Source organism: Salvia hispanica, chromosome 2 (assembly GCF_023119035.1).
Source record: "Salvia hispanica cultivar TCC Black 2014 chromosome 2, UniMelb_Shisp_WGS_1.0, whole genome shotgun sequence".
NCBI lineage: Eukaryota > Viridiplantae > Streptophyta > Magnoliopsida > Lamiales > Lamiaceae > Salvia > Salvia hispanica.
In genome coordinates this window covers 850,896-867,285 of record NC_062966.1, presented here as the reverse complement: position 1 = coordinate 867,285, position 16,390 = coordinate 850,896, and the positions used below count along the sequence as shown (strand labels likewise).

The window sequence follows — 16,390 nt, the reverse complement described above, 5'->3', positions numbered from 1 at the left end:
GTAATTTCTGAGCGGAAGCGTTCAAGAGAAGGAATGAAGTCATGTGTGTAAGATTTTATGGACATTTATCTTATTGGGCTTGTGTTATTCAACCCAATCAAAATTAAATGAAGGCCCAAAGTCTTGGCCTGCTTTGACCGTGACATATAATCCACGACTGAGATCTAGCCACGTCGCAGCTCACACGGATCCTCGATTACTGCCGTTGGATTCAGGGTTTCTTTTGATATTGTGAGGCAAGTGTGTTTGTTTCTTCGTTCATTCAGAAACTGTCACTCTCTCTCTTTCGATGGCAATTTCTGGCGATCTTCTCTCTTCTCTCTTTTCCTTCCTCCGACGACTCTCCGATGACTTCTTCCGATGAAATACTCGGTATTATTGAGTATTGATCCATGACGGCTTCAGCTACGGTAACCACTTTGGTTTCCGCATGTGACGACGACGAATGGCGATGATTTGTGAGATCTGTGAGGGTGACCTAATTTCAACGGTGAATCGGTGGTTGATCCGGTGTTTGAGGAGGCGATGTGGCTAGATCGGTTATGTGACGATGTCTGGGTTTCTGATCTTCTGTGTTCTCCTTGGATCTTGATTCTGGTTGAATAACTTGGTGCTATCGGCAGTGTCTAAGCCGATAACTTGTTTTCTTGAGCTTTACTTTAGTTTCTGTCTTAGATACGAAAGGATCATTTGTGGTTTACTAACTTCTTTACCTAGTGTGCAGGAACTTCGGGTCTAGGGTTTTCCAGAGGTGTCTCGGGAACAAGTGACTAAAGTTTGGCATGTTACTTTGTAATAGTTAGGGGCTTTGTGCTGTAATTGAAGCGTTCGTTCTTGTATTCAATTACTTGTAAATAAGCCGCGTGGGTGAGGGTCTGGCTTTGCCCTCTTGTAGAAGAACAAAGAGGTCCTGATAATTAGTGAATCAAACTAGTACTTAGACCCAACAATGTGTGAAGACATGGCGACATTCAAAGATCAAAGAAAACGACAACCAGAACTTCAGCACTCAACACCACCAAGCTCGTCGCCGCTCAACCTGCACGTAAGGAAAACACATGCAAGGCTTAGTACCATAAAAATACTCGAATTCGATTAACATACATGGCAAAGCCACTTCAGATAGGTTTCAAAATAAACTTGGCGTGATAAACATATCTACCTCCTTTTCAAATTCAAAACATAATTTTGGACATAGTCCTTATTTAAAAGAAGGTCCACATCGTTCGCTTAATTTTCACAAGTTAATTTATTTCTTCGACCACAACTCCCTTGCGAGGAAACACCTTTAAAAATATAAATATAAATACAATCATCAACACAATGAATCAAAATAAATAAGATGCATGCATCCTAAGGCTTCGATTATTTTATCGATCACGGGAATTTTCGGATTCGAAACTCAACTAATTCATACGACTTAATTCGGCAAACTTATAAAATAGTGAATTTATTTATTTCGATTAATTTGCGGAAGCCCAAGGCATCGCGACGACGCCAGCCGGCTGCTTGCGTCCCAAAAATTTCTACGAAAGAAAACCGGCTCACAAGGGAATTATTTAAATCAAAATCAGCCCAAATATTTTATTTGAACACCACTTTAATTACTAACATAATTGCAGTTCAGCAAATATTATTGCAGCCCCTTTTGGACAAAAAAATTAATTTCCAGCCCACTCATTTCCATAAGAAACCCAAAAAAGTAGGCTCCGGCAGCCCAAAAAGAAAGAAAAAACACTCTTCAATGCGTAAATCAACTACGGCGGATTGACCAAAAGGAAAACAAAGAAAAACACTCACTCCAAACCCACGCACACACCGTCGCCTGGGGAAGAGGAACGTTCGCCCGCCCGATAGATTGGGCGAATTCGTTCCCAAATAGATATTGAGTCTTTTATTTTATTTTTCTTTTATTTCTTTTCTTTTGAATAATTAGTCTTTTGTTATTTATTTTTGAATAACTGTAGAGCATAATTATAAGGTTCGTTTTGGGTTTTCTTTGTTGATTCTTTTCCGAGATGAATAGGATTAGTTCGAATCAACCTAGGATCCTTAGCCTATAAATAGCGCATTTGTTCGTACTTCACGATTATGAATAAAACAATAATACGCCCGACCCTACGTTAGGGCGCCGGAAACTCTACAGATCGACAAAGCCTAAACCGCCGATCACGGTTAAGGAGGGAGTCCTTAACAGAAAATTGGGTGAAGCAGATTGTGACATGTGAGATTGCAGGTTGTGTAAAAGAAAGTGAAATAGATAAGTATAAACTCATTGGAAAGGATTAATTGCCATGTTTGTTTGACATGTATTGTGTATTGGGAAAATAATCTAATTCCCAATTGTAACATTCTAGTGTTTGTTGAAAATGGGGAAGTAATATGATTCATAATTATTAAATTCCTATGTTTGGTAAAATTATAAGAAAATAAGGAAAGGAAACTAATTCCTAAAATCTAGGAAATATATGTAGAAATTTAAGGATTCTTTTTCCTAACCTAAACCTAGGTATTCTTTTTCCCCTAATTTGAAAAGACTGTTTCTTCCACTACTTATCAAATACGCCTCATTTCTCTCGCCCATAACTAATTTATTTCCACTAAATTTAATTAATTCTGATAATCTACATTGCGGATTTGATTATGTAGAGATGAATATTTTATATATAAAAAAAATCAATCATGCCTCCGTCAAATATTTGAAGATTCTTTTGATTAAGTTTGCTAGTATTTTAGTTTTTTTTAGCCGATTATATAGATTATTTATTTTTATTTTTATAATTTCTATTTTAAATTTAATGTAAAATAATAATTCAGTTAATGAGAGTATTTTATTATATGTTTTACATTTTTTTATTCATCAAATTATTTTAATAGCAGTTCAAAATCCTGACATGTTTCCAAACACAATAATCATATTTTTCATTAATCATATTCTATATAATCATTTTTCTCCGGAATCATAAATCACAGAAATCATAATGCTAGAAATCAAAATCCTAGTAATCATTTTCCTTTACAATTTTACTTTCCTTGCAAACAAACATGGCCGGAATTTTGCAGATTGGAGAGCTGTTAAAAAAAACGCATTGAAAAGAGTCTTTGGACTCGAGATAAAAAATCTAGGATTTGGGCTAAGGATAGGTTAGGATCTTAATTCAATTCATTTGGGCCCAGGACCCTTGTATTTTATTTATATACTAATTGCAGAGATTGTATGTCGAAAGATTGGACTTCCATTATTTATTTAATTATCACACTTGTTACGGAATTGAGTCAAATAAATAATCCTCAAGGAAAGGATTATTAAGTTCCAACTGTGATTGCACAATCACAATTCAAATTTGTATAACAAATTATTTAGTGCGCTGGTGTTATTCCAAGCACTTAAACAACCTTTATACTCTCTCCGTCCCGCTTTAAGAGTTCCGGTTGATCAATTTTGAGCGTCCCGCTTTAGGAGTCCCGGTTGAGATAAATTAATAAAAAATGCCTACAAAGTGTTAAAAGTGGGTCCCAACATCCACTACAACTAATAAAAAAGTGTTAATAGTGGGTCCCAACATCCACTAAAACATTTATTTATTGGACACTCAACTAAAAGTGGGTCCCAACATCCACTAAAACATTTATTTATTACACATTAAACACTTTTTTCCTAAAACATGTGCCCGACCGGGACTCCTAAAGCGGGACGGAGGGAGTAGTATTTAAAATTCACTTCGCACGAACACATAAAAACACTAGATTACTCGATACGCCTCCTCACATTATAAATGGAATTAATTAAGTCAACCACAATCAACCACTTAATCGAATTAGGACAAAAAAATACCAAATACTAATATCATGTAAACATTCTACTCATGACATTTATTTAATTGACTCCACGGAATTCAATAAAACATTAAATGTGAAAATTAGGGTTAAAAATATGGGGCGTTACAACTACACCCTTTTTTGCATTTTTGGGAGGCTTTTTATTGCGTCCCTTAATTTTAGTTGAAACAAAAAAAATTGAGGATGATTTTTAGTGTAGACTAGTATGACACCCGTGCTATGCACGGTCTATATTATTTACATCAAATTATAAAGTATCTATATAAAATAAAAATAATAATACTCTCTTTGTCCCTCTGTAAGTGAGACATTACTTTTCGGCACGATTTTAAAAAATGGAGTTTTATTAGTTAAATAGAGAGAAAAAAAACAATTTTATTATATAATGAAAGTATTGATAACTGTGCATAAATATAGACAAAAATTTGTAAATGTAGAAGTTTGAAAATAATTTCAATGTACATATATCCATACTTTTAATAAATATTTACTAAAATTAAAATATAATTATTACATTTTATTCATAAAATTTTATATGCGCATTTTTTTTCAAAATAACTGCGAAAAAGAATTGTCTCTCAAATAACGTGGAAGCAGAGGGTATAATATATTTTCAATGTTTTACTATATGTTATTCATATTTACAAAGAAAAATGTTTACTTTTCATTATTGTCGCAAAGTGAATATAGTCTGTTCAACAATATTTGTTTGGTGCCTTACAGAAACATGAAATTTTTTTAAAAAAATAGAACAATAAAAAATAACTAAAAGTTACCGATGATATATCCGAGTACATATCAAATGGTCCGTTAATATCACCAATCCCATAAATTAAGTATGAATTGACAGTTTGGCATACATTAAACTCGCTAATTGCCAATCATCAATCAACAGTTTACCCATTAATCAATCTCATTTCCTTAAATTCAAAATTGCTTATTAAATGGCCGTTAATTTCAATTAAATTCTATAAAGTGAGACATTCATTAATTTCATTAATTGCCAATCGTCAATAATTCACCGATAATGTTATATTTTCTTTTCAGTTTAAATTAATCAAATTAAAGATTGATTAATTTATAAACTTGTATTCCATTTTATGATTTTTAGTTCTTTTGTCAATTATTCTTTAATTTGTAAACACACTCAGTTTATAAATAATTATGTAGTAAAGTCTCTTTTAAATATTACACCACAAAATAAAGAACATGCAAAAAATAAAGATAGATGAAAGAAAAGTATTCTAAAATTGTACAGTTTGTTGAAAAACAGAAGAAAGTTTTTTTGTATAAAATTGTGAAGAACACAAAAACTTAAATGAGTCAAATACATTAAGATGGATTAAATTAATAAATCATCAAATGAGTTAACTATTCGGTAAATCCAATAACTTTAAACAAATAAGTGATAAAAATAATCACTTAAAATAAATTGAATATAGCAATTGAAACTAATATACTATGGCTCATTGTTCATTTACCATAGAACAACAATTAATTAGTAAGAGAAAATATACGATGGCCTATTAATCTTAAAACCCTTTTCTCTGAAGACACGAAACTTGATAGCATTATGGCTACGAACGGTGGCTCGCCGGTTCCTATGATCGCTCTGATTTCTGTTTCAGCCAATGCAAGAGGAAGCCGAGGTCCAGCCCGTCCTACTCGTGATGGACGGCTGGCCTAGTACTCCTCAAAGGCCATCTCCAGATTCTCGGATTTATCTCATCGAAGCACATCTTCCGCCGCCAAAGAGACCCCCCTACAGCAATTTGGAGGAGTCTTTGTGAACTGTCGGATAGTTGGCGTGCCTCCACCTGAATTATGGTACCCATATGTCATACTATATTTTTAGCTCACACAAAATGTCATAATCATCTTTAGAACCTTTTCATTTCCTCTATTTTATAGCCTTTGAACTTACTCTTAAAAATCATTCATTGCATTGCTTAACCCTAATTTAATGCAAAATATAAAAACGTCATTGTTCCTACCGACAGATCGTGTCTATGTGCACACATAAAGTAATCATTCGTTGCCTTAATTGCATTGTTTGACTCGTCAATTAGAAACTGCCAACTTTAATGCAATAATGACGGGAATTTATATTTTTTAATTTCATCAAATATATAGTAAGTTTGTTTGAGCAATGAATTACAAATATATACTGTGAATGCGATCGAACAAGAAAACAATAAACCACAAGGAACACCAAGAAATAACGTGGTTCGGCCGTAGCCTACGTCCACGGACGGAGAAGATGATTTTTGTATTGATCTTAATCGGAGATGGAGTTACAAAGGAAACAACTAGCTCTAGATTACAACAAGAAGAACATTCAACTCTCTCTACTCGCTTCTCTCTGAATCACACAGACGAGAACTCGCAAACATGGATGAAACTCTCCTTTCTCTCTTGTGTATAATCTCTCGGATGCTATCTGAATCTAATCTTCTGCTCTCACACACTTTGTATATATACTAGTGTGTGTGTGTGTGCGGTTACTCCAACCAAAAACACAGCTCAGCTCCTTTGAGCTCAAACCGTTACAACCACCAAAACAGAGTCTTCAACAAATATCCAACGGCTAGTTTATTTGAAAAGTTCTTGGCTTCTTCATTCTTGTTCAGCCAAATATTAACAAATCCTCCACCTGGATGATTAAGAATCTCCACATACCAAATCTCCATCAACAATCCCTGAGACACTAGTTTCTGACCACCCCCACCAAATCCAAGCAATGGTTAAACTTGGACTTTGGTAGAGCCTTTGTGAGCATGTCTGCAGCATTATGCTGCAGCATTATGCTGTGTACTGACCTTCTCCACCCTAACCTTCCCCTTATCTATCTCATCCCGGATAAAATGCAACCTCACATCAATATGTTTGCTGCGCTCATGGAAAGTATGATGCCTTGCTAGATAAATAGCACTGCTGCTATCACACTTCACTGCTACACTTTCTTGTCTCACTCCAAAATCACTAGCAATTCCCTTCAACCAGTGACTCTCCTTTACTGCCTCAGTTAAAGAGATATACTCAGCCTCTGTTGTTGATAATGCCACAACAGATTGAAGACTTGACTTCCAACTCACAGCTGAATTGAATAATGTGAATATGTATCCAGATTGGGACCTTCTGTTATCTAGATTTGCTGCATAATCTGAATCACAAAAACCAATCAAAGCATCTTCTTCACCCATGTCTTCTGATCTGAACAATATCCCCAAATCATCATGACTTTTCAAATATCTGAGAATGTATTTTAGAGCCAACCAATGATCTTTTCCAGCACATGACATATATCTGCTTGCCACACTGATGGCATGTGCAATATCTGGTCTAGTACATATCATCATGTACATTATGCTTCCAACTATGTTGGCATAAGGAATCCTACTCATCTCCCTCTCTTCTGCCTCACTCTTTGGACATTGATCCTTAGATAGTTTAAACTGCTGTGAGATTGGAACTGAGGCTCCTTTGCTGCCATCAATTTGGAACTTCTGTATAACTTTCCTTATGTAATCTTTCTGAGACAGCCACAAACTTTTCTTTTTCCTATTCCTCTGTATGTCCATGCCCAGTATTCTATGAGCACTGCCTAGATCCTTTATCTCAAAACCATCAGCTAGCATCTGCTTCACTCTCTGAATTTCTACTTTATCTGGGCCAGATATCAAGATGTCATCAACATACAGTAGTAGATACACCACACTTGCTTCATTTCTATTCTTGAAATAGACACAGCTGTCATACTCAGATTTCTCAAACCCCATTCTTTCCACGTGTTCATCAAACTTTATATGCCACTGCCTACTGGCTTGTTTCAAGCCATACAAACTTTTCTTCAATAAGCAAACTTTATCCTCACTTCCATGCATGATGAACCCCTCAGGCTGGTCCATATATATGGTTTCCTTCAAGTCTCCATGCAAAAAGGCTGTCTTGACATCCAACTGCTCCAACTCCCAATCTCTTTGAGCAGCCACTGCTAACAATACTCTGATTGAAGCATGTTTTACCACGGGAGAGAAAACCTCATTGTAGTCAATACCCTCTTCTTGAGTGAACCCTCTTGCTACTAATCTTGCCTTAAACCTGATCCTGTTTCCAGCCTCCACCTTCTTTTTAAATATCCACTTACAACTGACTGGTTTCTGATCCTTTGGCCTCTTGACAAGCACCCAAGTTTTGTTCTTCATCAGAGACTCTATCTCCTCAATCATTGCATTCATCCATTGTTTACTTTCATTTAGACTTCATGGCCTCTTGGAAGTTTGATGGTTCAGCATACTCTATCTTTTCTGCCACACATAATGCATACAACAGATACTCAGCCTCACTGTACCTAGAGGAAGGCTTAGGGATCCTTCTTGCCCTATCTCTGGTCAGCATATAATCATTTAGCTCCTGCTGAACAACTCCTGGCTCCTCTGCATTACCACCTAATCCTTCCTCATCAAGAATTGGTGCTTCTTGTTCAGCCTCTTGCTGCCCAGCCATATGGTGCTCAGAGTCAGAAATTTCACCTTCCTCAGAAGCCTCCACCTGAGCTGATCTCTCAGGTTCCAAGAGCTCCATCTGCACTGTCCCATCATACTCAGAATTCACCTTCTCTTTAACTGATTCCTTGCTGGCCAGTGCCTTTTACAGGAAAGGCATTCTACTTTCTTCAAACTGCACATCTCTGGAAATGATAACCTTTTGATTTCCTGGCTCTACACACCACAACCTGAACCCCTTAACTCCCTTCTGGTAGACAATCATAACACATCTCAGAGCCCTTGCCTCAAGCTTGCTTTATCTGACATGAGCATATGCCATGCAATTAAAAATTCTCAGATTTGAATAATCCACATTTCTTCCATACCACTTCTGATCTGGAGTCTCAAAGGCTATTGCAGATGAGGGGCTTCTATTTATGAGAGTTGCAGCCATGCTCACTGCCTCTCCCCATAATCTTTTAGGCATTCCAGAACCAAACAACATGCACCTAACCCTTTCCAATATAGTCCAATTCATACGTTCAACAACACCATTTTGTTGTGGATTAGATGGAGCTGTCCTTTGCCTTCTCATTCATTTCTCCTTACAGAAAGAATCAAATTCTCTGCTCAGAAATTCTAATCCATTATCAGTCCTCAAACATCTAAGAGATCCTCCTTTTTCAACCTCAACCTCTCTGCACCACTCCTTAAACCTCACAAAAGCCTCTGACTTTTCCTTTAATATGAAGACCCAGAGCTTTCTAGAGAAATCATCAATGATGGACAAGAAGTACTTACCTCCACCTATGGTGACTAGAGTGGCAGGCCCCCAAAGGTCACTATGGGCATAGTCCAAAGGGGCTGTGGAACTGTGAATGCCCTTTGGGTATGGGAGCTTCTTGCTTTTCCCCAACACACATTGCTCACATAATCCCAGTTGCTCACTCGGATCATCTATGCAGATCAGATTTCTCTTCATTAGTTCTTTGATTCCAGCCTCACCCAAATTTCCCAGCCTAAGATGCCATGTTTTTAAACTTAAGCTCTGAGTTGTATTCACAGCACCAGTGATCACAGATGCCTTCAGATAATACAAGCTCCTTTTTCTTTCAGCCAACATGATCACCTCTCCACCTTTCATTATGTTCATAACTCCATCAGAGAGAACACAAGTATAACCAGAAGCATCTAAAACTCCTACACAAATTAAATTTCTCTTGATTTCTGGAATATACCTCACACCAGTGAGCGACCTTATAGCTCCATTGTGAAGTCTGAATCTAATGCTTCCTATGCCTCTGATTCTGCATATCTTGTTATTGCCCAGTAAAACTGACCCAGTTGCTTCATCCATATCAGTGAACCAACTCTTGATTGGACATACATGGAAACTACATCCAGAATCCACTATCCAAGGGAACTCCTCATAGTTGTCAGAAACATTCAGAGCTTTGGGAATCTCCAACTCTTCTGCAAAATCAGTAGTGTTCTTCCCAGTCTCTTCTTCAGCTTGCTTCTTCTTCCATGAGAAGCAATTCTTCTTTAAGTGGCCTGGCTTCTTGCAATAGTGGCATGATCTAGTCTCCTTTTCTTGATCTTGTCCTGCCTTTTGAGGGTATGGCTGCTTGGATCCGGCACCCTTCTTCTTGAATCCCTTCTTTCCCTTTGCATTCTTGACCACAAGACTCTCTGCCACTGGATCTGAGTGCCCTTTGCTTCCTTGTTTCTGAAGCTCCTTGGATTTCAAGGCTGACTGCACTTCTTCCATTGTTATGGAGGTTTCCCTCCCATAGAGCATTGCATCTTTCAGTTGCTCAAAAGATCTTGGCAAAGCATTCAACAATATTATTGCCTTGTCCTCATCCTCGAGCTTCACATCAATATTCTCAAGATCATCAATGATCTTGTTGAACATATCAAGCTGCTCCTCTATGCTCCTCTCATCAACAATCTTGAAAGAATACAGCCTCTGCTTGACATACAAACGATTTGCAAGGGACTTAGTCATGTACAATGACTCTAATTTGGTCCAGATCCCAGCCGCGATTGTCTCTCTTGCAACCTCTCTTAAAACTTTATCCCCCAAATTCAGAATAATAGCACTATGCGCTCTCTCGAAGATCTCATCCCTTTTTGCCTTTTCTTTGGGATCAAGCTCCTCAGCTACCTTCGTTTTGTCTTCTCCCTTCAAGGCCTCGGCTAGCCCCTGCTGCACCAGCATGGCCCTCATCTTCAAACGCCAAAGACCAAAATCATTTTTCCCTGAGAATTTCTCAGCCTCGAATCTGGATATCGACATCTCTTCTTCCTTGCGCGATTATGCCTCAATTCCCACAGACGGCGCCACGTTGTGAATGTGATCGAACAAGAAAACAATAAACCACAAGGAACACCAAGAAATAACGTGGTTCGGCCGTAGCCTACGTCCACGGACGGAGAAGATGGTTTGTATTGATCTTAATCGGAGATGGAGTTACAAATCGGAAACAACTAGCTCTAGATTACAACAAGAAGAACATTCAACTCTCTCTACTTGCTTCTCTCTGAATCACACAGACGAGAACTCGCAAACATGGATGAAACTCTCCTTTCTCTCTTGTGTATAATCTCTCGGATGCTATCTGAATCTGATCTTCTGCTCTCACACACTTTGTATATGTACGGTAGTGTGTGTGTGCGTGCGGTTACTCCAACCAAAAACACAGCTCAGCTCCTTTGAGCTCAAACCGTTACAACCACCAAAATAGAGTCTTCAACAAATATCCAACGGCTAGTTTATTTGAAAAGTTCTTGGCTTCTTCATTCTTGTTCAGCCAAATATTAACATATACCAGCCGTTAAAGAGTTTTAATTAAATTATTGAAATTGATTATAAATATTTGCATTCATGCCCGTAAGTTTTATATATTCAAAATAAAGTCAAAACTCGCTTTTTATATGGATATATGGATATGGATATGGATATAGATATGGATATGGATTATGTATTTAGAAACATAAATTAATGTCCCTCTAATTAAATAAAACATGTCACTGACATTTTTTATTGTAAAATGAATTGAAATTTAAATGTCACGTTACGATAGATTCCAAACATTAACCTTTCTACCATAATGCCAACATGGACACACAAGTTATTAGATTCTTTGTTCCTTATATTCCAATTCTTTATCAATAAAAAAATGCCTTGTTCCTTAACCTTTTTTTTATTTTGTAATGTGAACATAATATCCATAATGAATTTTAAAATGACATATAACTTGAAAATAAAATCAATAATAATAATAATAATAATAATAATAATAATAATAAAAATAATAATAATAATAATAGTAATAATAGTAATAATAGCTGCCCATAAATATGGGTCTTTTTTTGAACAACTTAGGACGAAGGATTTAATGTCATATATTACTCGACTTGACCTATTTATACACAGAAGAAATCAAATAGAACTTTCTTCCTAATAACTTTATTCGTTCGATAATACTAATATTTGTGAGGTAAGATTTCCTTAAATAGTATTGTGATATTATATTAGGCCTTGGAGCATGTTAATCAAGTTGGAATTTGATAGGGTCGAATTTTTTAACTCTAAGGACTCGTTTGATAAAAAAAATGGGATATGAGAAGTTATGTAAAACAAGATAAGAAATATGGGCTTCATGTCAAGATATGCAAAGATATGATTTTTTTTCGTTGTTGTTTGATTGAAAAGAAATTATCTAAATTTGTATAGTACTATAGTATATAACATGGCTTAACTTGACAAATTGGTGGGTTACATAAACATAGTTAAAGTTATAATTTTGGTAAGATTGGATAGGGCCCTTGTCTATTATTGGGCTTTGAATTAAGTTTAACTATGATATCAAACAATTAGAAATGTCCATATATAATTTTCTATATTGGTATTACTAACTTATCAAACATGCCCTAATTATAAAAGTTTGGGTTTCGGCCTAGTCCTATATTTATAATATATAGTACTATAACAATTAAAGATACAATGGTAGGTTTGTATTAAAATGACAACCCCTCTTAAAGTGACACCGTGACACCACTTATACAACAATATTACAAACACTGCACAACAATCTATAGATTATTGTATAGCGTGTTGGATATTGTTGGACAAGAAAAATTGTTGTTTAATGTACAGCATATTGCTGGCCGTCTTTTTTGGATTTTTTTTGCCACGTGGCAGCTTATTATTCATCCACGTGTACAAATGAATGACTAGGAATAGTGGTATGATGTTATTTGAAGGGGTGATGGCATCCTAACATGCCCCTACAATGGTAAACATAAATTCAAATATGATTAAATTCTACTCTCTCCGTCCCAAGATAAGTGACTTGTATTCCTTTTTGGAGTCCCACTATAAGTGACCTATTTCCATTTTTAGCAAAAAGCTATCTCTCTTATTTTATTCTCCACATACTTTATTCTCTCTTCTCTCCTCTACTTTTTCCTCTCTCGTACTTTACTCTCTCCACTTTAACTTATTTAAATATCATTCCTTAAATCCCGTTTCCAAAAGAAGTAGGTCACTTATCTTGAGACGGAGGGAGTACTATTATAGAATTAAAAAAAAAATTACATTCGACAAGAATGTTGTTTGATAAATGAGTTGTTGAATGATTTAACATATAAGAATAAGTTATGGCGAATAATGTCATTTTAAAAATCTAAATCATTTAATTCAGCTCACGCATTCCCGTTTCTGCTCTCAACTGTGTGGCCTGTATAAGGACAACGACTATGGAGACAGCAGTGCGAGCAGCCGGAGACGACGGAGCACTGCTGGCCGTCGCGGAGACGTTGCAGCAGCGCCTGTGCTCCGCCTGTGGAATTGTAAAAAGGGTGCAAATGGGGATTCCCAAATCTGGGATGAAACTCGAACACTGAACAGCCTATTTTCAATCTACTTATGTGGGACCATCCATATTTAATTCTACCGTGTTTTATTACACGCAAAATCGAAAAGGGAGTACCGAACACGCCCTAAAGTCTTCTAGCTTCTAAAGTCAACTGTCAACCTTTTGAGTAGCTAGCCAGACTTGATCATTTCTTGACAGATTGCTAGCTAGAGTTGAATGGTCTTACTTTAAACATTTCCTACTTCATTCTTGAGAGAGAGCTTGTACACTATATATATGTGTGTAAGATGCATTCACACATCACTAGCTAAATTGTATGTAAAAAAAAAGAAGAGTGAATTGAAAAAAAAAAATGGCAGAGAAGAAACTGTATGATGCTGCAACAATTGGAGATTTAGCAACACTTCAACAGCTACTCCAAGCAAATCAACATCTTCTGGATGTAGTCTCATTCCCATGTCTCAAAAATGTGTTGCACATTGCAATAAAGCATGGAAAAGACAGCATCGTGGAAGAGGTGCTGAAGATCAACCCGGAGCTCGCTCTCGAGCTCGACTCCAAGAACACGTCGTCTCTCCACCTTGCAGCCGCAAGAGGAAACGTGGTGATCGCAAAGAGATTGCTAGCGATAGCCCCGGAGATGTGCTGGTGGCAAGACGGCCACGATATGAACCCTCTTCATGTTGCGGCCATGAAGGGGAATGAGGCGGTGCTGGAGGAGATGCTTCAGCTGGACACCATTCCGGCCACAGCGAGGCTGCATCGCGGACAGACTGTGTTGCACTTGTGCGTGAAACATCGTCAGCTTGGGACATTCACAATTTTGGTGGATAAGTTGGGAGACCTAGTGAATGCACAGGATGATGATGGAGAGACTTTGTTGCATTTTGCTGTGAGGGCTAATCAACTTGAGGTACTTCATTTATTTTGAATTGTGAGAGCACCATAGAGCATATCGTCACAAGTAAAATTCATAAAATTTGTTCAAATTTTGGCACGCCCCGCTATTTTTAAAATTTGTAGAAAAAACACATGAAAATTGAAATATTTGTCCTACGTAGGCTTTGATTTGAGTGGTATCGTATCGTATCGTATCTGATGTGAATCAAAATTTGGACCAGTCCCACTATTTTAAAATCAGTCAAGAACCGTGAAATTTAGTCTTTTTCGTAGCTGTCCTGTGGGCTTAAATAGAGGTGTGCAAAATGAATATCCGAAGCAAACCAAATCGAAATTTAAAATTTGGTTCGGTTCGCATTTGTTTAAACTTTTAGCTAATTTCAGTCTTTCGGTTCGGTTCGAATTAAAAAAAAAAAAACAAAAAATTGAATTCTCTTTTAATATTATACTATATTATACCTTAAAACAAATTCTATTTGTGTTGATTTATAGTAATAAATATAATTGATACCTTAAGTTGTGGGACGAACCCGAAGTTCAAATTTCATGATTTTATCGGCAATTTGTGTAACTAATGAAATCACCCTATGAAACTAATTCAGATTGTAGAATACTTGAAGGAAAATAACAAACTAGAGAAGCTGACAAAGAATTCCGCTGGCAAAACAGCACTGGATATCTTGAACGAAAGCGTTCGAGACCAAGGTACATACACAAAAATGAAAACAATCCTCAAAAAATATTCTAATCAGTCCATATTCCAAAACTTGCCGAGGTACACCGAGATGACGATGGTCGCGGCCATCCTGATAGCGACCATGGCATTCCAGGCAGCCATCAGCCCCCCTGGCGGCGTACGGCAAGAGGACGGATTCGATGAAGAGAAAAGCCGATATTTCAAAGCCGGCTCTGCCGTCATGGCTGTTAAACATCCCAAAACATACAAACAATTCGTCAATGCTAACATTGTGTCGTTCGTTTCGTCTACCATCGCAATCTTGTTGCTCTCCACAGCCGGCTCGTCGGACCAGTGGATTTTCGTGTCGATCTCTACGTCTTTTGTGTGGCTATCGATGGCATCTATCGCAGCTACTTATGGAGCTTCCTTGGTCATGACGAATCCTAATATGGTATCATTTCAATATGGCAACGTTATTTTGATAATAGCCTTTATATTCGGTCCAGCAATACATGTAATCTATATTTTCGGCTCTACGGAAATCAGGAAAAGGGTCAAAAGACTTGTCAAGAAGGTCAGCCCAAACTGTGTCGCTGTGTAGTTGCCGGAGTTATATATGTAGGGTTGAGTAGTTATGTAACGCCCCACTTTTCGAACCCTAATTTTAGCATTTAATGCTTTTAACGCCGTGGAGTCCATGGATTATTTGGCGAGTAAATATGATTATCTGATATTCTTGTGACCTAATTTGATTTAGGGTTTGAATGCGAGTTGACAGAATTAATTTTTTTATTTATGACGTAGCGTGTTGAATAATTGGTGCTTGGTGGATTTAATAATTCCCTTCCGTGAGGAATATTTATTGGACTCAGTTCCATGTTGGAACAATAAATTAAATAAATAAAAATCTGCAAAGATTTCCCCCCTTTCTTTTCACGCGTTTCCTCCTCCCTCCCATGACCTGCAAATTAAATCTTTCCAATTCAAAATCAATTTACTCTGTTTACACCCCCTTCTCTCTCTGCATAACCGTTCCTCTCTCTGTGAGTATATGTCTTTGCGTAGATCCGACAAGGTGGCATACTCTAGGAGGTGGTGTGGGTGAGCTGCGTGATGTATGGTAGCCGGCATACAAGCGCACTTGATGTCTACCATGAAACCGCACTTTGTACAACCGTAAAACAACCCATTCATAGAATAGTAACACACACTACAACCTAGGTGATACATAGATTTAACTTTGTAACAAGATTTGAGAAGCAGCTCATGGCCGTTTTCGTGGAATGGAAGAGAGGAGAGTTGAGGTGGCAAGTGAAAGCACGCTATGTGAAGGTTATATTTGCATTCACCGCAACTCATACGTGATGAAGAAGATATAGGAGTGATGCACCCGTCACATATGACTTCCCATCGTTTTCCATAATTCTCCTCGTCTTCTTCTTCTTCTTCTTCATCTTCTTGGTCGCCTTTTGGTGATGACGAGACTAAAGTGAGTTGATGCTCGTGATGAAGGAATTTACCATCGATGGGTGGTATCAATGTTCCTCCTCCTCGTTGTTTCATCACAAAAGGTGTTATTAGTTCCTCGACCACCTCTT

General features: G+C 37.2%; 1 protein-coding gene across 1 annotated transcript; it reads left to right on the top strand.

The window, feature by feature from the left end:
* Positions 1 to 13,565: 13,565 nt before the first annotated feature.
* On the top strand, positions 13,566 to 15,393 carry LOC125205090 (ankyrin repeat-containing protein At5g02620-like). The gene is made up of 2 exons (XM_048103906.1): positions 13,566 to 14,126; positions 14,716 to 15,393. The coding sequence occupies exons 1-2, from the start codon at positions 13,566 to 13,568 to the stop codon at positions 15,391 to 15,393; spliced, it is 1,239 nt and encodes a 412-aa protein (XP_047959863.1).
* The last annotated feature ends 997 nt before the right edge of the window (positions 15,394 to 16,390 follow it).

Bases quoted from the DNA above. Each gene is read 5' to 3' on its own strand.
- LOC125205090 (XM_048103906.1), top strand. From the start codon at position 13,566: ATGGCAGAGAAGAAACTGTATGATGCTGCAACAATTGGAGATTTAGCA. The intron at 14,127-14,715 runs GTACTTCATTTA...AAACTAATTCAG, and splicing joins TGAGGGCTAATCAACTTGAG to ATTGTAGAATACTTGAAGGA.